This window comes from Marmota monax, unplaced genomic scaffold (assembly GCF_021218885.2).
Source record: "Marmota monax isolate L192 unplaced genomic scaffold, Marmota_monax_Labrador192_F-V1.1 WCK01_AAM20220418_F8-fsc00020, whole genome shotgun sequence".
In the NCBI taxonomy this organism is placed as follows: domain Eukaryota; kingdom Metazoa; phylum Chordata; class Mammalia; order Rodentia; family Sciuridae; genus Marmota; species Marmota monax.
Window position 1 is genome coordinate 4235256 of NW_026692912.1, and position 26987 is coordinate 4262242.

At 47.3% G+C, this 26987-nt stretch overlaps 1 protein-coding gene across 6 annotated transcripts in view; it reads right to left on the bottom strand.

The window, feature by feature from the left end:
- Positions 1-26987, bottom strand: part of Ptpn3 (protein tyrosine phosphatase non-receptor type 3) — a 148609-nt gene that overhangs the window by 65427 nt on the left and 56195 nt on the right. For 5 of the 6 annotated variants that reach the window (XM_046451393.2, XM_046451395.2, XM_046451399.2 and 2 more), the window contains exons 2-6: positions 13985-14139; positions 8022-8129; positions 7905-7947; positions 5359-5437; positions 464-508 (exon numbers count right to left, since the gene is read on the bottom strand). In XM_046451393.2, coding sequence (XP_046307349.1) covers positions 464-508; positions 5359-5437; positions 7905-7947; positions 8022-8129; positions 13985-14139 — 430 coding nt within the window. Of the gene's footprint in view, positions 1-463; positions 509-5358; positions 5438-7904; positions 7948-8021; positions 8130-13984; positions 14140-22058; positions 22095-26987 lie in introns of those variants that run through there. The other variant, XM_046451394.1, reaches the window with a different exon arrangement.

Below are 26987 nucleotides of genomic sequence, written 5' to 3' on the forward strand. Positions count from 1 at the left end.
TTCCAGTCATTTAGATGGTCTGGATACACAAGAAGTGCTGAATCACAGACAGATGCTCATGTCTTTTAAGCAAAAGCCTTCCCAGTGAGAAAATGAATCATCCAAGATACCAGGGGCTGGAAGAGGACCTAAATTGGGCCTGATCTGCCTTCCTGAATGAAGCCCATTTTATATTCTGGGTCTCTCCCTCCCATTAAGATTTCTCAGGTCTTTACCAGAAAGATAACTGCACCTTTGAAATAAAGCGGAAATGGCATAAAATGAAGCTTATCGATCTTTAGCCTCTCTAAGCCAAGACTGAGTTGAAAACAGATGTCCAGAGCCTGATGTCACACAGGATGCTGTTTTCAAAGTCCAGTCATTGTCAAGATTTAATATTGTTGTCAGAAATACACACTCATTAGATTAAAACCATGAATTTGGCTAGTCCGACAGGAAAAGGAAAATGCAAAATGCTCGTTACCTTCCTTCACAAACATCCATCTTCAGTTGTAAGAAATACAGATGCCTACAAAACAAGGATTTCCATTAATTCATACTCAAACTAAAAGGAGCAAAAAAAAAATTTTTTTGATGCATCAAGAACAAGACCTAGACATCTGAAAAACAAAATAAATACATAAAAATACATTTTGACGTATTTGAACTGGTAGCAGGTCTAGGACATCAGGAGCTACTCTGCATATGGTAAAAGCTGCCCCAGTAGTAAGGACTGCTCACGTTGGTGCCTATGTATGGATGGTGGGGACCACCCCAGGGAAGGTTGAGCAGGGATGTATAAGCAACCCACCAGTGACTGGCTGTTACCACTGGTACTGCTGCAGGAAGTGCCCCTCCCTCAGCCTGGTACTTCCCAACCAGGCCCTGGGACCCACAGCGTTCTCCACAAGCAGCCCCCGCACGCTGACGGGGCCACTGTTCCCAACACGGAGCCAGCATTCGCACACCCACGTTCCCTCTGCATGAAGCTGCTAAGAGGAGGAGGGTCTATGAAGACACCGCCTTGGCTCGGGTGCAAACGCCCAGCTGGGCCTTTTCCTGTGTCCCGGGAACTGTGGGTGCTGGAGCAGAAGCATAAACATGGGTAAAGGAGAAGGTGCCAGCACCTCCACGCTGTGCCCTGCGCTCCTCTGTGAGCCACCAGTAGACTCAACCTCAAAAGCCTGAACCTGTTTTTGCTGACAAGTTGTCACAAGCCCCTCAGCCCATGAGTCTGTGCCACTGTCACAGATGGAAGCAGGGAGGTCCAGAGCAGCACGGGGCAGGCCAGGCAGTACCCTGGAGACACTTATATTTAGGGATGCGCCACACATGTGACTCTTGGCTGCCAGCTCCCACTCTTTTTTAAAACCCAGATTCAAATGGGATAGACATTCCAGGGTCTGGCCAAGACGACAAAAGGGAAACCTTGAAATCTAATATAGACAGGGCAGAAGGGCTGAGGGGCAGGACAAAGAGCATTCTGGCAAAGTTAACCACTCACTCTCATATTCCTTGGGTTTGATAAAAGGTCAAGGGACTGGCTTTTTGAGATGTGAATGCTTCAAACGGTATCACAGCCTCATAGCCGCACAGTTCTGAGCTGTGTGCCTGGGACTCTAACCTTTCCCCTCGTTTCAGCCTCCTCATGGTGCCGTCCGTAGGTACCATCACCTCTACCATTACTACAGATAGGGAACTGAAGCTCAGATAGGGTACGTCAGGTCGGCTATGACTTATTTTTATCTAGAAACTCATGGGAAAAATCTCAGTACGCAACAAATCTGTTATGTGTTTAAAGACAGACAGGCTTAGGGTCTATGTCATAACTGATGTTACTACTTTGATTATAATTATCATCACTACCCATAATGGGTGGAGCACCTGGCATTCAGAGACGGCACTGGGTACATGCCGATCATGCCTCTGCAATACTGGACTCCCTATCTTTCCCACCTAGGAGAACAGGATCAGTCCTTTCTCGTCTGTTTCTATGTTTATCCAAGCTGACATTCAACCAGAATTAAGTGTTCTCTCCTCCTACAGGGCTCCTGACAGAAAAAAAGGGAGCAGGGAGAGTTATAGACAGTCCACGGGTCAAGTTGGGCTTGTGCTGAAGAGCCCAGCGGGTCACTGTGCTTTCCTAGAGATATAAATAAGAGCACGACCATGAGATCGCCATACACCAGATGCCACTTCATCATAGGCTGAGCGAAGTTTATGAGTCAACCCTATAACATCACACGTGAAGAAACTAAAATCAGGAGCTGCAACCCAAACTTAGGTGATTCCATAGGGATCGTGAAAAGGAGTTTAAATTTTAGAGATTGACAGTAAGTGAAGTTGTTTAGAACGATCTAAATTTATCAGAAACAGCAGTTGTGGAGGCTCATAATAAAAAAGGCATTGGTTTAGCAATAAGAATAAAGGAAAGTTATTTACAAGATAAACTCAGCATGCCTAAATCTGGAAATGTAATGACCCCTATTGAAGCAAATCCCATCCATGACCTCAACTTCTGAAAAAAAGCACTGAATTTCTCCTGAAAAAGAAACAAAATCAACAAATACTATCTCTATACTCCTCTGACTCTTGGGAACCAAATTTTCTTAAAAGGGCCCTCAATTTTGGATAAGCTTCAAAGCTCAAGCCCGATAAGATACTATATACCCAGAAACAGGTCGAACCTTTCATGTCAATTTTTAAAAAGCATGTGAATTACTGGTGGAATCCTGACCCAGCATAAGACAACTCTTCAGTCTCAGCTGCCCACCAGCTCTAGAGGAGCCACAGGGATGGCGGCTGCCATGTCTTCTGCCACACTGAGAAACCTGGTGCCTGTGCCCCAGGAAGTAGTAGCTAGGTTCTGCTGCACACAGCAGGGAACACTCACCTCTCGGTGGGGAGTGGGCCTTCAGACGTGAACTGGAGAACTTTAAGAGACAGGGACAAACTAATTCTTACCTGGGACTTGGGGAAGGACAAGTGTTAACCTATTGCTCGTCTGGCGCTGAGGTCTGCCTCTCTGGAGCCCCCACTCTCACCGCACCGGGCCATAACTCCTGACCAGCACATCCAACTTCCCTCTTCCTACAACTCCTCCCCGGGGAGCTGACAGCAGCTTCACTTCTCCCTGAGCCTTCTCTCCACCCAAACACCTGCCCCTCCAAAGATGGGAGTGCTCAGCAGGTAGCCTCTCAGACCCAGGAGAGCAGCAAGCTTCTTTCCCACAGGGTCACAGGTGAACAGCCAATGACCACGAGGGTCCTGGAGAGGTACTCCTGGGTCAGCCAGCCCTGGAGATCCTGCCCTCCGCTTCTGTCACTGGAGAATTCTACCATGCCAGCAGGTGCCACAAATCTGGGGCCTCAGCGCCACAGGGAGAAGACAAGGAGATAGTGAGAGTCACCAGTTTGGGCAGAACTGCCCACACCTGGGACCAGAGCCCATCAGCTCATGGTAAACCCAATTTAGTGGGTCAAATGTATTTTGAATTAGTGTGTGGTGTGTGTGTGTGTGTGTGTGTGTGAGTGTGTGTGTGTGGTGCTGGGGATTAAACCCAGGGCCTTGTGCATGGGAGGCAAACACTCTACCAACTGAGCTATATCCCCAGCCCTTTGAATTGGTTTTATAGAACTTTTACTTCAGCAATTCGTATGTGTGGGTACTGCATTACAACACTGTACACAGGAAATGTACATAATGGGATTATGCATACCTACGTGTAGACATAAACGTAATCACACACCTATGACACACAGTGTAAATGACATATGCCCCCCCCCCCACATATGTACACACACATGATTATTCATGTATTTTTTTTTTTTTAAGCTGGGACCTCACTATATTGCCCCAGCTGGTCTGTAATTCCTAAACCCAAGTGATCCTCCTGCTTCAGCCTCCCATTGGCTGGAACTATAAGTACATGTCCTTAGACCCAACTCTTCATCTCATTGTGAAGTATCCCTCAAACAAAATCTGTTGTTTAGTATTGGTCTGGGGAGGCCCTGGTAGGGTCATGTGGAACACTTCTCATAGACAGTGTCACCAGTGTTGTGTTCATCAGCTTATGAGCTGAGTGGCTCTGCCTCAGCAGGTTGGCCAGGGTGAGAGCTGTGGAAGGAGGACCCCAAGCAGGGTACACTTCCTCACCATGACCCAGGGAGTCACGCTGAACCCCGCCCTGTACACAGGCTTAAAGTTTAACAGAACAGCAAAGAACCGAATTTCTAGTGTCTGCTACTGTGGGGGGAAGGGGTACACAAAGAGGCAAGAGAGTAGTAGACTGACACTTATCCAGTAAACATATTAAAAGCTAAAATGTGATTGTGTGATCGCCATTAAAAAGAAAATGGGGCTGGGGTGGTGGCTCAGCGGTAGAGCGCCCGCCTAGCATGTGTGAGGCACGGGGTTCGATCCTCAGCACCACATAAAAAATAATAAATAAATAAAATAAAGGTATTGTGTCCATCTACAACTAAAAAATAAAATGTTAAAAGGAAATGAAGAAAGGGAAAATGAGACTGCCCTCAGCCAGTGCCACCTCGGTGGGATGGTCTCGCGGCCACCGTGAGCCTTTTCCTCCTGAAGCAGTTTTTCTCCCTAAGAACAGTAAATGGATGGGTAATAAAGGGGCTGATGCTGCCACGGAGCAGGGTGGGGTGGAGTGTTGGCACAGCCCACGCTCTGACAGCAGCAGCTTTCCTGCACTGCCCACCCCCATTCTAAATGCCCTGTTCCCCACCCAGAAATCCCACCTGCCAGCACAACCAGAGCCAGCACAGACTGGAGCCCTGGGGGGTAAACAGCTCCCACCAAGGCCTCCTTCCTTATCTGGTTCCCAAGCTTCCTGCACCTGCTGGTTCAGTGACAGACAGGCTGAATCCAGCCTGTTCCCCTCCCAGCCCCCGCAAACTGGGACCTGATCAAAACATCCGATTACAGCAGTGTCTTGTCATCCTCCAGGGCCTGGATTCCTGTTCTTCAGAGATATTGTGCTATGTGACCTGCAGACAATTGTTCTACACATTTGTCTCCTAAACCCAGCATGCATCAGTGGACAGGCTTTCCATTGTCCACTGATGAGAGGCCAGAGACAGGGAGGGAGAGGGAGGAGGGAGAGGGAGGAGGGAGAGGGAGGAGGGAGAGGGAGGAGGGGAAGCAGTGTGCTGGAAATGGCACCAAAGCAGGTGAGAGGAAGAGGCCCACAGTGTAAAACTAATTCACCAATCAAAATTTCAATATATGTACCCCAAACTCTAATTGCAATCATAATTGATGGTGCAGTTATACCCAAATGAAGTCATCTGACCATTACCATAAAATGAAGAATACATTTTATACACTAAGTAGAAAACTTTAAGAAAATGTTATTACCTGGTTTGTTCTTGCTGCAGTGTGTTGGGATCAGGTATAAAAAATCTTACTCGAAAATGCAGGGTACAGGGGAAACCTCCTACAACATTTTTCAAAAACACATTAAATTCCTCCTTTACAAAAAGTCAATGCATACAAGTTACTACTCTTCCCATAAACTCAACCACAGTTTTAAGCTCAACCACAGTTTTTCCATTATAAGAGGAGTAATTTCCAATAAGGAGTGCATAAATTACTGTTCCAGAAAACTCCCAAGTCTACAAAACATGAAGCATTCGTACAACACAGAGGCTGAACATTGACGCAGCAGAGGCTGTGGCAGTGCTAACTTAGGCTGTGTTCACACAATGCACTCCATTATCTCTACCAGGAATTCTTAAGATCTTTAAATCAATTCACAAAGTACTAGCTTACATTAATATAGCGATGAAACATTTTCATGTACATTCCAGAATGTAAACACCGTTATGACTGTGAGTACGCTAAGCTGCTACTGATAGATGACCCCATTTTACAGATAAGCCAACTGGCTTAGAAATGTGACTTGCCTTAGGTCACACAACTAGTGAGAAACCCAGAATTGGAGCACCGAGTTTTGTGACTGCTATTCCACATTTCAAAGTCATTTTTATACTGGAAAACATTTCATGCTTTCGATGCAACGTGGATTAAAATGATTAATATGTAGTGAGTATGACACAAAGCACATACTCAAATATGACTGTGCATCAACACCAGTCAGTTCACTTGTGTGGATAAAATTAGTCCATTTCTTCTGATCGACATGGCAACAGAAGATAAGACGGTGTTGCTAAGATCCCAACATCGTCTTGTCAACTTCGCCCTCCCTCTGCACTTGGTGAACATGCTCTGCTCTGGTCCCGTCTCTGTGCTCAGCACTGTTTGCTCTGAAGTCAAGTCCTTCCCGAGCCTGCTCCCCTCGCTGGTCCGTGGCTCGCCTCCTTCTACCTTGGTTCATCCTAGGCTCCACCCTCCCCTCTCTTTAGGACCGTCTGTCTTCACTGTTTGCTGGTGTCCAATCTCTGATGGTAGATGTACCCCTGAGTGCACCTCTGCGCGTGTGCCTGGGAGCCAGTGGGTGGTGCTGCAGCTGTGCGCAGGCTGACCATGAGCGGTCAGGGGACAGCAAAGTCCTCCCCTGCCCTGGGATGCTCTTCCACCCCTCCTGGCCCCCATTCTGCAGCTGGGCACTTTTGTTGTCTGGGGCCTGGTCGCTTTGACTTTCTCGTCCTCCTCTGTACACCCAAGGCCTCCTAGCTTAGTACATCACAGAACTCTTTCTCCGCTTGTCTCTTTCCACACGTGGCTGTGAGATACTTGGGGGTGGGGTCCAAATCTGCTTTGGGCTGGATTTCCACCACTTAGCCCAGTGTCTGCTTGCTCAAGAATGAGTTAGTGAGAAAACCAATGACAGCCTGTGTCCTGCCTCGGGTGTGCTCATTCCCATGAATTCAAACAGTGGCCTGGCTCCCTTGGGTGCTCCTGAACACTAAGGTCACGATCACAGGAGGGAAGAACTCTGAGGTGGCTCCAGGAGAGGGCAGCATTAGGGTCAGAGCCACGACTACTTCTGTCTGCTCTTCCCACCTGGGGTCTGGGGCAGGCGGATAGGGCGTTATGTGTATGTACACTTGTGCACACAAGTTAACCTGCCCGATACCCCGCAGCCACTCGCTGGCCACCTCCTGTCTGTCAGGCACCAGGAGCAATGCGGGGAGGAATGCAGCAAGGATCCAACCCTCAAGGAACCATGGTTCTGAGAGGAAGCCAAGGGCACAAGACCATGAGACGAGGGCGAGGGTGTGCAGCCGTGAAGAAGGCAGTGCAACGGGAAGGGAAGACAGAGGGGTCCCGGCTTCTGGTAGGAGGAGATGGGGTCTGGAAGCCTTGATGCAGAGCAGGAGTTAGACACAGGACAAGGGCATCCATTCCCGGGGGAGGGAACAGATTGAGGGAAGGCACTACACACTGGCCAGGTCTGTCTGGGGTCTGAGGGGCCCTGATGGGAAAATGACAGTATGGTGGAAAACCAGGCTAAGAGCTTGAGATCAAGGCAGAGTATGGTTGAGGCGTGGCTGGGAGCTACCTGGGAGCTGACCTACAGCACGGGGAGCCACTCGTGGTGGGAACGCCGAATTGTGAAAAGATTGATCTTTTACGTCTGAGACATTATCTACCCAGGGCTCAGCTTCCAGGAACTGTAACTGTGATGGTGGAAGGTAAAAGGGTTGGTCTGTGTCTGTCTTTCCCACCCAGCTCTCACCCTGGGCTGAGAAAGGCCTTCCTTCTTCCCCTGAGATACCTACTCTGGTCTGTCCCCTCCTCGCCCACAGCTGGCTGAGCACCCTGAGGCTGATCTGCGGGCACGTCTGCTAACTCAGAAGTCAGATGGGGAGCAGGCAGCTCACCCCTGTCTCCCGAGTCCCCTGGCATCTGGGTAGCAGGTGTGACAGGCATCCTGCTGACTGGAAGAAACAAGTCCCCACACACCAAATGTTGGACTGAAAAGAAAAGATCACACCAACCTTTCAACTGCTTCCTGATGGGTTTGCTTGACTCAAGCCATCTCTGTTGGTAAGAAAACACAAGCTATAAAACCAACCTGGGCAGGAGCTCAGCACATGTTACAGGCTGGCACTTACGGGGGAGTCCACCGAGTCGCCGCCATGCTGCAAACCAAAATACTCCTTTTCAGTCACGCCCAGGTGGGTGTATGCCATGTCCAGCAGCGACTGGCCAGTGTCTTGTTTCTAGGGGGAAAATAAATAAATAAATAATGGGAAAAATCTGAAAGCAAGTTAAGAACTGGTGGTGACAGCCTCTCCACTGCCCACTGAAGGGAGAGGATACAGCCAGAGACTTGACACACGTGCGCTTCCCACAGTAACAAAAGCGATCTCAAATTCCAAGTGACATGGCTGCACAGCGCATTCGGGAGGAGGGCTGAGACCACACTAGGTAAATTCCACGTGAGACGGTATGAGCTGGCTTTCTGAACTCTCCTTCTCCCCAGCTGAGGCTTCCGGGGGTTCTGAACCAGAAAACCCACACATTATGACCACAGCAACCTCACCGTGACCTGACCAAGCATCACCCGCCACGAACACCAATCCAGGGTCAGCTTCTGCTGGCTCCTGGGGACGCCAGTGGCTCCTGCCCCTGCAGGGACCCAGGAGTGTGCGCCCGGGGGGAGGAAAACTCTTGACCAGCTGCTAAAAATACTTGAATGCCATTGGAAATACCCTTAGAGTGAGCTGGCCTATGTCGCCCTGTGGGATTATCTGCCTCGCTGAGGAGCCGGCAGGATGTTCAGCCACGCTTCACTCCACAGTGGGACAGCACCGCTTCACCCCACGGTGTTTACAGAAAGGCGCGTGTCAGCACGGGACAGAGCCAGGGTCAGCGTCCCTCTCCTGCTGGCCGTGGAAGCAGTGGCTGTAACATGGATTATTAAGTACCGCTGAGTACGCTGAACCCACGGGGACGGTACAAACGGTCAACTCCCCTGGGGACAAGCAGAAGCAACCCCTGATATCTGGGTTTGCAAGGACGACAAGGCCGAGGACGACACACACTTCTAGGTGTGCAGGCACTTGAGGCCGACGGCTGGGTGGCCCGGCACAGCGAAGGCATGAAGGCACGGTAGAAGGGTGGGTGGGGTGGGGCGTGGCTGCAAAAACAGCCGGGCATGTTCGGGAAATCACAAATTCTATTTTAACAGGCAGGTTTCTCAGGAATCCTTTGAACCAAAACATTTAATATGGGGACAGCGTGAGTCAGAAATGGACAGGGCACAGACGCGGCAGGAGCAGCTCTTCTTTTGAGTGCCTGACAACAGATAATGGACTTGGAAATAGGTCACGGTGACGGGGACCAGGAGAATTCCAAGACAGTCAGGCCCTTCCCGCGGCCTCACAGGATCTGTTCAGCAAGGGGAACTCAAGATACAACATCTCCCAACACACCTCTGGCCTGTCCTGCCCCCTCGTCCAACCAGGGCTTCGCCCACCCCAAGAGAATCTGGGTGGGTGCGGGAAGAAGGATCAGGCCCCACATCCCAAGTCCTGGGACACTCGCCCTCCAAGCTGTGGGGAGCTCTCCTAACCCTAACCCAATCCCCGAGTTTACAACTGTGAGGATAGTTCCACAAAACTGACACAGGCTCATTAAAGTAGGTTGAAAATCATTATCGAGGGCTTCGATGCCCTTACATATGTACATGAAATATATACAAAGAGGTAGAGACGTTTTTTCAAACACTGTTGTCATTCACCTATTACTTTTCTCAGAGGAACAGAACTCTAAAAGCAGTATCAGCTGGGCACAATGGCACACACCAGTTACAGTAATCCCAGTTACTCGGGAGGCTGAGGCAGGGGGATCACAAGGTCAAGGTCAGCCTGGGCAACTAAGTAAGACCCTGCCACAACATAAAATATAAAACAGTGCTAGGGATGCCGCTCAGTGGTGGGTCACCTGCCTAGCACATGTAAAACCCTGGGTTTCATGCCTTGTAGAAAAGGAAAAAATTGAAAAAAATAAGTAAAAACATGGTATTTATTTCAAAAGTCACCCTAAGTGGTATACTTGTTATTCAGTTTAAGTTTTGACAGGCATCCCACATTTGGGACAATGAGACTTAAAAGGTCAGTGCATCAAAGAGCTCTCTGCTCCCCTTGTTATTCATCACTTAAATATGACTTCATATTACATGAAGTGACTTACTGGAAGTCTACAAGCAGCAGATATAATACCACGTGCACTTTTCACATCTGACCTCCAATATTTGTGGTAATTTTGCAAAACAGCCATCACCAGCCCCCTCACCAGGGAGCAGCAGAGGCTGCTCCATGCCCTGCACCATCACCCTGACTCGGGTCTCACTGACACCAGGGCTCAAGTGCTCCCCGCACCACACCTCCAGTGCATGATTCCAGCACACGGGGATCAATTATGTATGATTCACCCAACTCTAGAAAGAAATCGAAATAGAATTAAAGACACATTTCTAATAAGGACTGGCCTGTCCCCACCACACAAGAGGTCATCTCTTCTGCCCTGGCTCACTGCCAGCAGCCCCCGGGCTCCTGGCTGGGGTGGGAATGGCTCACATCCGGCCAGCTTCCCCGAGGATGCTCCTAGCACAGAGGGTCCAGGCTAGGGTCGGGGGAGACTGCGCAGCCATCCCACGGGCAGGAACACACCTGCCCACCCAGGGACGCCACCTGTCGAGTTCCACGTGACTAAACACTCAGGGTCACTCCAGGGGAACTGGGCTGCATGAAATAACCACACAAGAGACAGAAATACCTTTTTCTTTGGGGGTTCTGTGATGGCTCCTCTGACCTTAAGGGTCCGCAGAAAGAGACAGAGCCCATGTGCTGATTCCTTTTATTGAGGAGAAGCCACTCAAATGAGGCAGGGGGTCAGGTTTCAGGGGGCTGAGTCTAGCTTCATGATGTCCACTGTTAGCAGGTTGAATGACATCGAGCAAGGCCACACCCAAGGGCAGAGCAAGAGAAGGGGACCCACAAAGGGCATTTCCATGGAACATTCTATCCTAAACAGGGCAAGGGGTAATATCACAAAGGAACAGGAGAGCATAGCTCCACCCACGGGGCTGCGGGAAGGCACGCCCATGCACGAAGGCACATTTGCGTTTTCTCTATCCTCAAGATCAGGGCTACCGTTTGCGGTTACTTAAAGCAACCAGATCATGGGGTGACCGACAGGGCCACACAGATCAGGAGAGGAAGCAAACCTGGTCACATGCTATGTCGGCCTCCCACACAACGCGAGGGACATTCTGATCCGCAGCCAGGCCCTCGGGCTCCGCCAGGTCAGCTCTGGACCAGGCCACGGCAAGCTCCAGGTGGCGGCAGCAGGAGAACAATGATGTGACCATCGAGAGCTTCTGGGCCTCTTCTGAGACCCACAGCCAGCGCCCCAGGCAGGCCCTGGCCTTGCCTGCTCGTCACAGGGCTGGTCTCCTTCCGACAATGCATTTATACCCGAGTTCCTCAGACACTGCTGCGTGGTCTCTCCTGCCTCCCCTGATGGTCCCCCTCAGCCTCCCGATCGCTGCCACCTCTACCCCCTTTAAACCTCAGGCCTCAGCCCTGTCTTCTATGGGAAGGCACTCACTTCTCAGGTGGTCTCACCCAGCTTCATGGCTTGACCCACTGCCTCCACCTTGGTGAAATCCGCATTTATAACCCCAGCCTGACGGGTGCATCGATCCTCATCTCCACGTTTCTACGGAGACGAATAATTGGCCCCTCAAACTTCACATGTCCACAAGAGAACTGGTCATTTCCATCCCCAAACCTGCCTTTCCCGCAGCCTTCCCATCGCTATAAACTCCAACTCTGTGTTGCCAGGCTGTTCAGGCCAAAACCCTTGGCGTCACCTTGAGGCCTCTCTCAGTCTTTCACACCCCAGATCCCAGCTCTCAGCAAATCCTATTGGCTCCATCTTCAAAGTGTTTCCAGACGTGGATTCCGCTCAGCCACCTCCACAAGCTCACTCTGCCCCCTCATCAGCATCTCTCCCGAGACTGTCCACAGTCCCTCAGCCCTTTCCTTCCCTGGCTACTGCCCACATGGCCTCACAAGTGACAGCTGAGCCAGATCATGTCAAGTCTCTGTCCAAAGCTACACAGTGTGAAAGCTGGTGCTCCCAGAAGGATTGAGAGGCTCTCCATGATCCCCCACTGCATTCTCACCCCTGTTCTCCCTCTGACCGTATCTCCTGCTACTCTCTGCTTATTCCACTCTAGACACACTGGCATCTATACTGTTCCACAATCTCACTACATGGGCCTCAGGAGCCTCAGGGCCTTTGCACTGCTATTCCTTCTTCCTGGAATGTGCTTCCTCCAGACAATCACATTCATCTTACCAGTGAGGCTTCCCAATCATGTCTAAAAACTGACAGTCCCACCCATCTCCTCCCACTGGGCTGTAAACTTCAAGAGGCAGTGACTGTGCTCTATTTTGCTCACTATGATTTTCTCGGTAACCAGAACAAAGGCTGGCCCATAGTTAGTGCTGAATGGATAAATGAGTAACCTACTATCAAACATTCACCATCTGATCAGGAAGAAGCCATATGGTAGAGGAATACCCCCAACACAAACAGATTTTAACAAGGAAGTCAGACACATATTACACGGTCACCTTGCAGCATCCAGACCAACACCTGTGACCTTCTCAGGGCTTCATATTATTAAAAACGAAACTCTACGTAAGAACCAAAGTAGCTGCTTTCTGGAGGAAACGTGCCAGACCCTGCCAAAAGGGCCTAAAGCATCATCATATGAGGAGACTGCGTGAGGAGCATCACAAACCCCTCCCCAGGGGGCGGCAGAGGCTTGCCCAGCCCACATGAGGCCCTGGGTTGGATCCCCAGCACCAAAACAAAACAACAACAACCAGGTCGCAGGTGTTTATGTGAACCCCCAATCAGACTTTGGAGACAACTAACTAGACAACTGAAGTCCCCTGCTAGATTTTTCCTTTCTTGCTACAAAAATATTTCCCACCCTCAAAAGAATGGTTCCTGGACCCTAGGGAGGAGCTGGAGGTCTGGGAGCTGAGGAAGCAGCTAGAGCCCGGAGGACATCAGTCTCCACTGACCACCTCCATTCTGCGGTCAAGCGACCAAATGCCCATAACCTGAGTCTCGTCCTCTCCTGGGCAGATGCCCAGGGCCCAGCTCCTGGTGGTGGTCTTTTCCCAGTCTGGGAGAAGACAGAGCACCCATGATGCTGTTAGGCTCCTCTCCTCTTCCCTGCACCAAGGTCCCGGGCCCTGGGGTCACCAGGAGGCAAGCTTGTGGGTGGGTGGGAGCTGCAGGGGCTCTGGGTCCCCAGACTGTTCTCCTGTATGTCTCTGTTTCACACCTTTCCTCACATACTAGGCCTTCTGGTAGGTTCAAGGTTGGGGTTGACCCCTTTAGGACTGGCCAGAAGATGGGAGAGAGGCAAAGGTCACCGCAGGCAGTGACCAGAGTGGATGGCCAGCAGGGGCTGCTACGGTCCCCACATTTGACAGCTGCTGGCCTGGAGGCCTGTTCCCAACCCTGGCTCGGCCAAGGGCTAAGTGGGAAAAGCCAGGATCTCCAGGACTCCTGCCACGAGGCTGCCCATCTTGGGACCCACCCATTCACACATTTAACGATCACCTGCTGTGTACCTAGCCCAGTGCCAGCAGGACACCCTCCCTGTCCTCCAGGAGCCCACAGTTTAGTAGGTGACACGTAATCTAATAATTATAACCATGTTTTAAAACTGCAGCGTGACGTGGGATCCAAGGAGGCACCCACAGGGCACCACTGTTCAGAACCAGCTCTGCTTCACGAGGTCAGCGGGGACTTCACAGGAGCAGCAGCAGCCAAGACCCCTACGGTTCACGTCACAAAGGAGAGGGCAACAGCGAGGCATGGGATACGGCTCCAGGAGTATTTCCAGTCCAGTCTCAAGAGACAAGACCTGACATCTCAACTTTCATCTTAAAAATCATCTTTTTCTTCATTTTGTAAGCTGAGAGATGAGAATCGTTTCCTTGGAGCACTAATGCATTGAAAGCAAAGATGGAGAACTTACGTTAACCTTAAAGGTCTGGACCAAGCCATCTAAAAAGCGTATGCTGCAGACGACTTCCGATCGGGCTTTCTCTTTGGGTAACTCCGAGGTGCGTATGTTATTAATTCTTCCACCCAACGCGCGTAACCGGGAGGTCATAACTATCGTTGAGTAACCTGTAAGGTGAAACACACGGTCAGTGAGTTCATGTGCAAATTACCAGCTACCTGTGAACACCTTAGCCTACCCAGGCCCTTCACAACTGTTGGCTTTTTTTTTTTTCCGTCTTCTTTTTGCTAACTTGAAGAATTTTATTGTTCATCTCTCTCGAGAGTCTTTCTGGGAGGAAGACAAATGTGATTTTCTGAAGCTCACCTCAGATGTGTACACTTTGGTCTACGCTGACATGGGTGATTCTCTTACCGTTCACATTGTTGAGGTATCATTTCACAGGTGATCTTTCTATTCTCTTTGGTGGTTTTCAAACTTCTTCTTCTTCTTTTTTTTTTTTTTTTTGATACAATCTTGTCTGAGAAACTCACAGGTAAAGAAAAGTGTACACAAACCAGGTTTCCACTTGCATTGATCAAGCAAAATGGACTGCTCAATTATAACCTGCTTGTAGAATTACATGGCTTATTTGTCTGTCTTATTATCTCACAGGTCTATTTCTTCTTCTAATTTCTTCTAACTTCCCAGGCTTTAGATTTCTTATTTAAGTTTTGCTGTCTTACGTTTTTGTGTAGTCTACACTCAGGTTTTACAGAAGTAAGTGTGCCCTAAATATGATTTAAAACATGAACAGGTTTACTGATAAATTGGATGGTATTAAAATGAAAGACTTGTACTTATTAAAAGGGCACACTTAGAAGAGTAAAAAGACAACCCAGAGGAGAATATAATTGCAACATACAGATTTATAAAGACTGCATTAAGTGTTCTACAACTCAGTAAGGAAAAAAAAATACTAGAAAATGGGAAGAAAACATAATCAGGTTTTCAACCACATGATTTGTGAAAGAAATGCAAAATGAAACCACAAAGCCATAGTTCCACACACCTGCCCAGAGCCTGAAGGTCACATGACCTCCTAGGAGGCTGTGGAGGGGTGGGGGGTGTCGCTCACGCACTGCTGACAGGAGCATAAATCAGAGCAACTGCTTCAAGAAACTGCTGGGCAATATCTACCACGCCGAACATATCCACATTCTGTGACAAGACAATCCCAGACCTGGTCCGTTCCCAACAGAAAAATGTACATTTATTCACAAAAAGATACATGCGAGAATCTCCATAGCAGTCCCACACTGAAAAAGTGCCTCTCTCCCACTGAAAAAGACCTAAATGGCCATCCACCATAGAACCCACCAACTGCGGTCTGGTGGTCATACCGGGCACTACCACAAAGTGAGTGACAGACATGAACTACTGCTGCCATCCACGACGAGAAAAGAATTTCTCTAATGTTACCTTGGATAATAGAAGATGGTTACAACAGGTCACATGTCGCTACACTTACATAAAGTTAAACAGGCAAAATCAAACAAGGCGGATCAAAGGCAGAGTGGCAGTCCCTCTGCTCAGAGTGCCAAAGTGCTCCCAAGGAGCCTTCTGGTGCTTTCCACAGCCTGTCTGGGTGCGCATGCTAACATGCTCCTGTTCTCACTCTGAAAATCCATCACATTCGTGATTCGGACGTTTTTCTGCATGTAAGTTTGCTATGCTTTGAATACAGTGTGTGTCCCCAGGGGCTCCACTGCGATTGAGGGGTTGGCCCCCAGGTGGCACTGCTGGGAGTTGGTGGAACTTTGGAACGTGGGGTCTGGCCGGAGGTCCCTAGATCACTGGGAGTGTGAAGTCTTTCTTATGAGACCCCTTTGGTAGCTTTCTCCAGAGGGCTGTTATTAAAGGAACAGGCCTGACACTATCGGTCCCCTCCTTCTTCTTCTGGTTTGAGATGCAACCCTTGCGGTCCCGCCACTGCCATCCCCCAGGCTGTGATGCAGCAAAGAACTGAGTCAGTGCTACCGCCACGCCCCTGAACCTCCAAAACTGAGTTAAATAAACCTTTTCTTTTCATTTGTAGCCTGTGTTGGGTATTTTAATACAGTGATGAAAAACTAGTACAACGTTATATTTAATAATAAATTTTTAAAAACAACAGCAGCCCAGTGCAGAGGGGCATGCCCTCAATCCCAGGAACAGAGAAGATGTAGATCTGACAGGATTAGGGGGAAGAGCAAACACAGATGAGGGTCTTAAGGGCAAGTAAATCCTTTCTTAATCCCCTATAAACCTCCTCTACTGAGCTGGGCCTTTGCATGTGCTGCCCCTTGTTTGAGACGCAAGTACTGTCTGCACGACTTGCTTTCTCTTCAGTTCTCATCCTGATTTCACACGTACAATTCAGTGAGTATTTAACAGTTGCTTCTCCCATTAGACACTGAGCTCCACAAAGGCAGGAATCAGGTCTGGTTTTGCTGACTGTATCTTTAACACTTAGCTCTGGGAGGCAGTCAGTCAGTATCTGAACGGATAGAAAATGAAATGAAGAATCAAACAGAAAACAAAGCCACGATTTCCAGTCTGGAACAAGAGCGGTACAACCAAGAGACAAACGTGGATGGGAGGGAGCAGGAGACAGGATGGGATGAGAGAGGGTGGAGGGGAGATGCCCCACGGACCAGTGTGTCCCAGTGCAACGTGCACACAGAGGTCCTTGGGAACTGATGAGAATGCAGACTCGGGGGTGCCAGCAGTCCCTCAGTCTCCCAGGTGATGCCCAAGATACGCATCCAGCGTTTGCCCTAAAAGGAGCAAGTCCAAGATAAATGGAAAATCAGCACTAAATGTCAGGGCAGAGACTGAGGTTTGGGAAACTAGCAAAGGTTGTTAAACTAACTCGGCTCTGGACAAAGCAGAGTGCGGACCTGAGAATGAGGCTTCAGAGACCTACAGATACATCCTGGTGCAGAAAGAGAAAATTCAAAGAATGTGACAACTGTGTAGAAGGTACATGCAGGAAGACAAGGTCTCTTATCAACGTATTTGAGAAGCTCCAGGTAAACCAACATTCTTCTGTAGACAGTGACAGGAAATCTCGAATATTAATAAAAAAAATAATTCCTGGGACCGGCAGTGCAGAGAAACATATTCAATCACTTATAAAATTCCACCCACCCCAACACCTCCACCTTGCCCTTTTCATTGAAAATGTCATCAGAAGCAGGGATGCATGTTCTGAGTAATACAAAAAGTTACCAAAAGACAACAAATGTGTTCCATAATGCTTTAACCCACATTGAATTTAAAATGTCAGTTTTGTTGCTTAGCTCTTGTCTAAGAATCTCAGGTGGGTTACAATAATAAAAAAATAAAATAAAATAAAAGATACAATAGAATCATTCCAAGTGTGGTTTTGGTGGGAGGTGCACATCAGCATGGGGGGGGGGGGCTTTCAAAAATGACTCCTGTCCTGGCCCCGCCCCAGGGTGATTCAGCACGCTGGGGTGTGGCACACAATGGCATTCCCTTTGGGAGGCCCTCCAACAAAGGGCCAGGCAGTGGAGAGACAGTGTCTGGACGGCTGGGCTGGGAACAGAGGCTGGGTGGAATCTAGGCCACTCACCGTGGGGCCTGTGAAGAAGCTGGGGGGCAGTTCTGCAGAGCAGCACCTTAAGCAGAGCTGATCACACAGTGGCCGGGACAAGAAACCTACAGTGACTTCAAACAGGAGCTTGCAATGAAAGTCACGTGGGCAAGGACTTGCAAACTGCTCCTCACAGTGATGCCAGCATGGGATCCCGACCCCAACCTGTGGCACCTGTGAATTTAACCACTGCTAAGGATGGCTCCCAGCATGGCCACTCAGCCAGTGGACCAAATAAACCAGAGGAGACAGGGTTTTCCCTCCCTGTATCCACTTCTGACTGTCACACAAAGGGCTTGGAACCATAGAAAGGTATTTTATGAAAGTTGCAAAAATGTTCTTCCTACAATTGTTCCTAAAGGGAACCTTGACAAGAGTGTGCTTGATGTTGAACGACCACATAATCGAGCCACGTGATGTTTTCAGATTGTCTTGAAAGTGTATCTTAAACACTCTAATGGGGACAATAAATGCTAATTGTCCTGTTTCCTGTACCACGGCAATTGGGGAACTCAGGGTTTCTATGGCTTCCTTTATGAGCCTCTTAATTCTCAACAAAGCCACAACTCAAACAGGAACACACTGGCCTCTGTGACCACAAATGATCACAGCCACAGCTGAAGCCACTTAGAACATGGACGCCAAGCCTATTCTTTGCATAATTAAAAAAAAAAAATCAAACAGTTAAGTTTTAGAATGCTTCACACACTAGCCAGTAAAGGTTGTTCTGTGAACACAGTTTTCAGTGAAAACACAATAGGAAGAGGCAACATCTCACTGTGCACACAGCAGGGGCTCACTAAATACCTGAAGTCAGATATAGCTTATGTAAAGCACCTGCCCAATGTGGAACACATACTGTGTACTCAATAAAAGACATTTTATTTATATTAAGCTTCTGATGCTACCAGGTGCTGACTACAGATCCCAGATTTTGTAGGGCTATCTTGATGTCGAATACCTTATAGAAGTATAAATGTTTCATTCCTTAAAATTTTATTCCTTTAAATAAAGTGCTTACTAGAGCTAAAGGCAGAATTTTTAGATGTGTGATACACCCTTGAGCTGCTCTACAAACTCAAAGGAACCAGATGCAAGGGCACCTTGGCACAAATCGCCACACCCCGGGCACGAGGGACACCAGGGCCCTGGTGGGAGGGTTGGATAACCTGGCTCCCACTACTGTCCCTCTCCGGCTGCCCTCAGCCTTGGAGGAGAGGTTATGGCGCTGCTTTGTTTCTTAAGGGTCTGTCTCCATGCTGATCTGCAGAACTCAGTTCTTTCAGAAGTCAATGAACCACAGACTGAAAGAAGGACGAGCAGCTCACACCAGTGAGACAGCCAATCCAACTCTATTTGAATCATTTTAAAAGGAAATGCAAATTATCCCCCACCCTTGTTTTTAAAAATATGCTTAGGTCTCTAACTCAAGAATGTAAGTTTCGGTTTAAAAAATAAAGAAGAAAGTAGTCTTGACTCATAAACACCTAATTTGTGAGAATCTTGGGGTGGCTTGCTCCAGGAACCAACCTGAGCAAGTCTTCAAGCTGACCTAGGCCAATGCTACCACCTAGTGGCCACCAGAGGAAGACACTTCGCCTCCAGCCCAGGACTTCTTCAAGCCAATGGCTCTGCTCTTTTATCGCTGGCATTTCAACTTATTCCAGGAATCCTCTCCAGGTCGGTATCCAAGGCCTTCTCTGTGGCCCAGTTCCCTCTCTAACTCAACCTCCCTTGTGAACTCAGGAAAGCTCTTTCTTACTCCTTCGTTTATGTTTTTGCTATTTATGAACCTCAACAGATGACTGATCTGCTGGAGAGGGACATTTCTAGCATGGAAAAGAACATGTGCCATCAGCCATGTGAGACAATGACTCATCAAGCCAAGTGCAATTCTCACCAAATACCAGCATTTGATGACTGTAGATAAGTTTTTTACTGAATGCAAAGATAGTGCCAGGACTGCTTTCTCACTGTAAACACAGAGGCTGGGCTGCATTTTGCTTTATCCAAGTCTCCAGGGGCCAACCAGGGTCCTGACCATCACTCGCCACTTTCATGACTTTCTGGTGCTTAAACAGGAAAACATAAAGCACACTCTCCAATCAGTCTCCACCTGCCACAGGGCACCTTCAAGGTCCAGGCCAGGCCAGGTCTCAGTATCCCTTAAGCTCCTCGGAAAGAAGTGGGTATTCCCTTGTAAGGATAAAACTTACAAACTTTTGAGCAGAAATTTATCATTTATTAGCACAATTAAGAGGAGATCAAGCTGGGCATGGTGGTGCACACCTGTAATCCCAGAGGCTCGGGAGGCTGAGGCAGAAGGGTCTTGAGTTCAAAGCCAGCCTCAGCAAAAGCCAGATGCTCAGCAACTCAGTGAGACCCTGTCTCTAAATAAAATACAAAACAGGGTTGGAGATATGGCTCAGTGGTTGAGTGCCCCCCGAGTTCAATCCCTGGTACCAAAGAGAGAGAGAGAGAGAGAGATATCAAACTGTAAAAATATATATTGTTTTAAAAAATGGAGCTGGTTAAAAGATAGATTCTTGGGCACAGCTCACAGGGATTTTGGTTCAGTAAGGGCCCAGGAAGCTGCACTTTCAAAATAGAAACTTTTGAACTTACAGAAGAATTGCAAGAAAACACCTCATATGCCTCTCTTAACCTGAATCCACCTGTTACCGTTTTACCTTTGCATTACCGATATGAGCACACATGGCCCACACTTTTCTCAGAACCACTTGCTATGGATGTAATAACCCTTTACCTCTAAATATTTTAGCATATATCTCCCAAGAACAAAGACATTTCATAATCATGGTACAATTATCACAGTGAAGATATAAAATATTGATTCAATACTTTAATATGAAGTCCACATTAAAATCCTGCAAATTGTTTAGGGTGATGCCCTTTTATTCTTCTGATCCAGGATGCAAACTGGAATCGTGCTCTATTTTACCTGTCATATGGAAGATGCATTTTTTTTTAAGAGAGAGAGAGAGAGAGAATTTCAATATTTATTTTTCAGTTTTTGGCGGACACAACATCTTTGTTTGTATGTGGTGCTGAGGATCAAACCTGGGCCGCACGCATGCCAGGCGAGCGCACTACCGCTTGAGCCACATCTCCAGCCCCGGAAGATGCATTTTTAATAAGCAGAGCCCCTCTCACCCCTCACCGAAAGACAACTGTGAAGCACCTGAGCACCACAGGCTGTAAAACCCTCAACCAGACCATCTCCAGGCTTCCTTCGGTTTTGATCGTCTGTACACATAGCCGGGGTGGTGGATGGGTTGGTGCCCTAATGTCAGTTTTCCTGTTTATATTTTAGAAACTACAAAATTTCCATAGCTTAGCAGCTGTCTATCACTCAGTGTGGGAGAAGTGCTCCCTAAATAGTTATTGATGAAGTAACAGATTTCCCAGTCTATATGTCAGTGCTAGGATTAGCACTGCTGTCAAAATAGAGAAGAAAGCTAGTTCAACAAGGGCTCTGTCACTTGCTCTTACATAACCAGATGTCTCGTCTTGTTCACTCAAGAATAGTTGGCATTACTCACAGACACCAATTCTGGACATTTCATCATACCCAATATGACAAAATGACCACAGTACCGCATAAAGCACCTCCTTTTTCAGAAATAGGTGAAAGACCCAACTAGCATTGTCTTAAAAAAAATAGCTAAGAAAGAAAGAGATGAATGCATTTGGTGATTAATTAGGCTTTGCATATGTTCTTAATAAAATTCAGCCCAACTAATTAAAAATCAAGTGATTTTAGTTTGAATTTGTGAAATGTCCATACAACTTAGAAAATACTTCCAAGTACATTCACTTTACTAATTTTAAATTATATGCAGCTGATAACAAAATCACCCTACAACTGCTACATGGTATTTAATATCTTCCCTTGTGAGTCAAATTTTCTAAATTGATAACATTACCTTCTGTTTCTTTCTTCCATTTTCGTGGCTTTTAAAATTTCCTAAGTAGTACAACACTGTATAACCATACATATATGTATATATATATTTTAAAAATTAGCTTTTAATATAAACAATCTCTACTAAATACATAGTAAATAAAAAAAATCTTTTCATTAAGCAAGGCATTTTCAATATTTTTATTTTTTACTTATTTTTACAGTACTGGAAATTGTACCCAGAGCACTGAACAACTGGGCTACATCCCAGTCCTTTTTATTTATTTATTTTTTGCGGGGCACAGGATAATACTATTACTAAGACTGGACTTGAACTTGTGGTCCTACTGCCACAGCATCCTAAGTTGCTAAGGATTACACGTGTACACCACTGTGCCCAGTTCATACTGCATAATGTTAAAGCCAGTATACTAATTTATCATGAACCTATAAACCCAAACATTTATTTTAAAATGACATTTTGAAGGGCTGGTTATGTAACTCATTGGAAGAGCACTTGCCTGGCATGCGCAAGGTCTTCAGTTCAATCGCCAGTACTGCAAAAAGTAAAAGAAAATGAAGTAAAATAAAAAATATATATATTTTTAAAACTTAAAACCTGCTGATGAATATGATAGTAACTACTCCCAATTCAACTACTGGTGTGCAAAACTTCTTAAAAACTTGGGCATGCTTTTGTAAAAGTACTTAAAATCATGTTAAGTGAAAGTGCATTTATGAACGTAATGCTCAAGACTTCATATTATTCTCTACCACAATGGTATAAAACACAAGTCACTTTAACAACACAGGTCAATACTCCAACTATCCTGCAGTGATTAATCCTTGTACTCAGAAGCACCCTCCTGGGAGCACGTCACCTGCTCTGTGGGTCCTATACTTGGTTCAGGGAATGGATCTCTGAGGGACGCCCCTGGGAAGCAGTGGTAGAGTAATTTGTAGGATCAGTTGTATTCTAACCGAGACCCATAATTAGCACCCTTGTTCTCATACAACTTCAAAATGTCAAATAGTTTTCTTATTATGGAGTGCGGATTTATTTATAGGCTTTATTTATAGGTTAGACAGCACTGACACTTGCTAAACTAACAAAATAAAAAATTATACCTGATACTGGGAGGATAACAAGAGTAGCTTTAAGCTCTCTGAAGGGCAGTTTTGGGAAGAGGCCAAAACTGCTATAAAGAGAAATCAAGCTCCTTGCTGCGGAGCCCAGGGCTCAGCTCTGGGATGGGCGCTACCTCGGCGAGGTTTGCTCCCGGCCAGGAGCACACGCTCACGCTGAGAACTCTACATGCAGTCACTGGATTCTTTTTTAAAATATATATATATTTTTTCTTGAAGTTTCCTGTAGAGGAAAAGCACAAATCCTCAGTGTACTGCTCTCGGGACACCTGGCAGAAGCCCCCTCGCGTCCTATTCCAGATCTTCCTTCCCTCCAGAGGTGACCCCTCCTGACTTAGACAGCATTTTCATGAGGTTTCTTTAAGTGAGAGTTTCAGAAGTTACTTTTTCAGTGTTCATGGAAGAGTTAGGGTGCCGCTGAGGTGCACACCCTGTCATCCCACAGGACTCAACTCTCCCAGGGTCGCTTCTAGGATCACACAGGGTGCTTTGGTGGCCTGCGTGGTGTGGCTTTGGAGAAAGGAGAAGGGCAGAGAGGGGTCTCGTCCATGCAGTCACTGAACGGGGACTGCAAATTTTCCCCACCAGTGCCCCTCCACGAACCCAGAAGCCTGAGGGCCAGCAAACCTGCCTCCTGGGGAAAATGGCTTGTGGCATGTTTCAGTGGTGCTGGGCTGCAGAGAATGACTTCCAGGACTTTACCATTGCACAAGAGCCCCCCCCCACACACACACACAGCCTCTGTGCAACCAGCTAAACTAGGGACTCAGATGCAATCTCACAGACCAGCAGATCTTGTTTATAATTACTTTTAGCCTCCTTTGTTATTACTTTGGCAAAGGAGTTCCGGGCCATTTACTCACTCAATTCACTCCTGGCTGCCGGCCAGGCCAGGAAGTGAGGTGGGGGTAGGGAAGGCAGAGGTGCCCAAGTGTCAACTTGGGGGGAGAAGGCAGCCTAGGGGACTGGGAACACCCAGGGCTCTGGCCTTGCTTTGGGGGGAGGGTCAGGACCATTCACTCAGGTTCACAGGGATCTTGTCAGATAAAAGGAAACTGGCTGGGAAGACTCCAGGTACTGCAAACTGCATGTGCAAAGGTTGGAGGGGAAACGCAGGCACGTTTAGGAAGTCTATGGAAAGAGACTCAGCACAAGTGTCAGAAGTAACTGAAATCCCAGCGAAATCTCAGGGAGGATAAGATCAGTTTCTTCAGAAACCTAAGGGAGAAATCAGGGTTCAGGGTAGGCTCTGGAAGGCTACTAGATTCAGAATCAGAAGTTGTGGGTTGGGTCGGAACCCCAGCTTGACTACTTATTGAGAGATGAACTTGAGAGATCGCTTCCCATCTCTGAGACTCAGTTTCCTTCTCTATGAAAGAAGGGAGATTCCCCTGCTTTCCGAAGTTGCTTTAAGCACTGGAGCGAAAATACATGCAGACTAGATACCATCATAAGACTGATTTTTTTTTTCAACCTCAAGGGTTCAAAAAACAGATTTCTCAACAGAAGAACAATGCTTTTGAACAAAGCACATATATGAAAGGCAGGGAGCTTGAGGTCCCTAGCGGCCATCAAGCAGAGGAACTGGATGAGACCTGCACTGAGAAGGCTATGGAGGGATGACTGACACAGGAGAGGGCGAGACCAATGAACTTCAGGCTTCCAGGTCTGGGATTCTACAGCGACTTCTGTTTCCAAAGTGCCAAGGGGCTATTTCTGTACATGTAAACCACATTCAAGCACACCACTGTTCAAACTCAGATTTCCTTCCACGGATGGACTTCTCATGGGAAATTCTAAATGAATACCTTGTTTTTGGGAAAAACTAAAATGGTTTATCAAACCATGAAACAGGGAGGAGACATAAAGTCATCTGTAAAGCTCAAAAACTGACTATGAAATATGTTCAATATTTAGCAGCTTCTACCTAAAATTAAGCTACCAACCTCTTTTCATTTTCCCTCTGAATAGTTCCACGAGGCTCCCAACAGACTGGAAAACAGGATGGAATAAATTTACTCTACAGGGACATGAATCAAGTTGCATAAACTTTACAAAAATACTGTGCTAATATTTGCCCTCAGGCACAGACACACCCAATTGGGTGTCAGTCTAGGATATTTCTATCTTAGGCTCCAGCCCCCACCCCTTAACAGCCAAAAGCAGCAGAAGACTTCAGAAAAGAAAACAGCTAAAGTCACTTTGAAAGGTTTGAGATGTGCTAATCGCAGTGCATCCCAGCCAAGAGGCTGGAATCCTACAAAGGGACCATCCCGCCAGACTGTTCCTGCCAAGGAATCCAAAGCCAGTGGCAGCCTGGCCAGAGAAACCCGATCCTCACCACCAGTAGCCCTCACCATAATTTTATCTCAAGGAAAAAAGGGAAAAATACTTCTGCCCTTACTGCTCCCCTGGCCCCCAAAGCACCCTCCTGTTTGTCACTTATCGGCCTGCGAAGTCACTGCTCTGCTTTTCCTGGGCTGGGCTTCACAGCTGAAGCCTGTAAGGCTCCTTCCAGCAAGAGTCCTCTGCCTGGAAGGCTTCGATCCCAGGGCCATCGCGGGTAATACTGGGCACACTAACCCTGCTAGTTGCCAATGCCTCTAGAAACCAAGATAAAATGTCTTTTTATGCAGCTTTTTCACATTTCCAAGGCTTGGTGCCTTGATAAAATGAGTTCAGAAAACAGGTGAAAAGCAACTCCATAGAAGACATAAAATCATATGACGGTGCTCATCAGAACAACGATACTTAGGAATAATTGAATGAAACAGATGTGTATTATCAAAACATCATTTTGAATATCTTAGAACATACAATATGAAATACACGAATGTATAGATGTCACTTAAAAAAAAAAAAAAAAAGAGGAGCTGGGGAGATAGCTCAGTGGTAACGCACTTGCCTAGCATGCATGAAGCCCTGGGTTCAATCCCATCGCCACATAAAAAAATAAAATAGCCGGTCCTGATGGCACATGCCTGTAATCCCAGTGGCTTGGGAAGCTGAGGCAGGGGGACTGCGTTCAAAGTCAGCCTCAGCAAAAGTGAGGCACTAAGCAACTCAGTGAGATCCTCTTTCTAAATAAAATTCAAATTAGGGTTGGGGATGTGGCTCAGTGGTTGAGTGCCCCTCAACCATTGAGGGTACCATAAATAAATAAATAACAACAAAATTACTTTTTAAAAATAAAAATGATGTGTTTAAGCTCTTTAAAAATATGCATATCTCCTTGCTTCTGTGGTTACATCTATTTGGACTGAGGCCTTCCCAATGTGGAATGTGGAAGCCACAGAGACAAACACAACCCCTTCCTTGATTTCAAAGAGCACTGGGCAACTTGGATCAAGAGCATCTTTGCCTAGAGGCTCTGGCTGGCCAGGGTTCTCAGCAGGCCAGGGCCAACTCAAGGGTTGGAAGACAAAAAGCCAGAGCTGGGTTCCAGTCTCATAAGCTGACACAGCCCTGGACAAACTGACCTTCTACACCTCGGTTTCCCCATCTACAAACAATCCACACCCCATGCAGTGCAGGGCCTGGTCCACCAGACACATTCCACCCATTCTGCTCCCAAGTCCCTGGCCCATTTACCCCCAGCCTGGGGCCTCTGTCCTGAGCAACATTCTCTGGTCCTCCAGGACTTCAGTTTTCCAAATGTTTTCACACCCATCACCCCTGACACCACCGATTGGGACTGGCCTGGCGGGCAGCACCGCTGTTCCCATCTCACAGATCCAGATACGGATCAAAAGCCCCAACTTGGTTCCCGGCATTACACACCTCTCAAACTCGAGTTTACTGACCTACACAACCAGGAAGAAGGTGAATTACAGGTGATTCACTGGGAGTAAAAAGGGCCCCATACTTAATCACTACCATCCCTGTAATTTACTGACTACAGGTATATTCTTACTCTTTTGAGATAATCTTTATAAACACTCCCTGAGGCTCATATGTAGGTAAATTTCCTTTTATGAAGGAAATGGTCCAGAAAACCTTGTTTCCCCCTAATTAATTCTGCAACATTAGAAACTTGAGTAATGATTTGGTGTTTATTACCATATTCCCTCTACTGAAAGGTGACACAACTGATTTAACAGGTGTTTCAGAAAAAATACTTTAAAGAAACAGGACACCCCAAATTCCCTTTGATTGTGAAGGTCACAGGGATTTCAGAAATGTTAAGATGTGGACAAGGGCTTTTCAGAATGGAGAAAATGTAGTAAATGACTTCCTCTCACTTTTGGAAAGGCGTGGCTGGAGCACATCACGTGACATCTAAAGGCCTCCGGCCTGACAGGCAG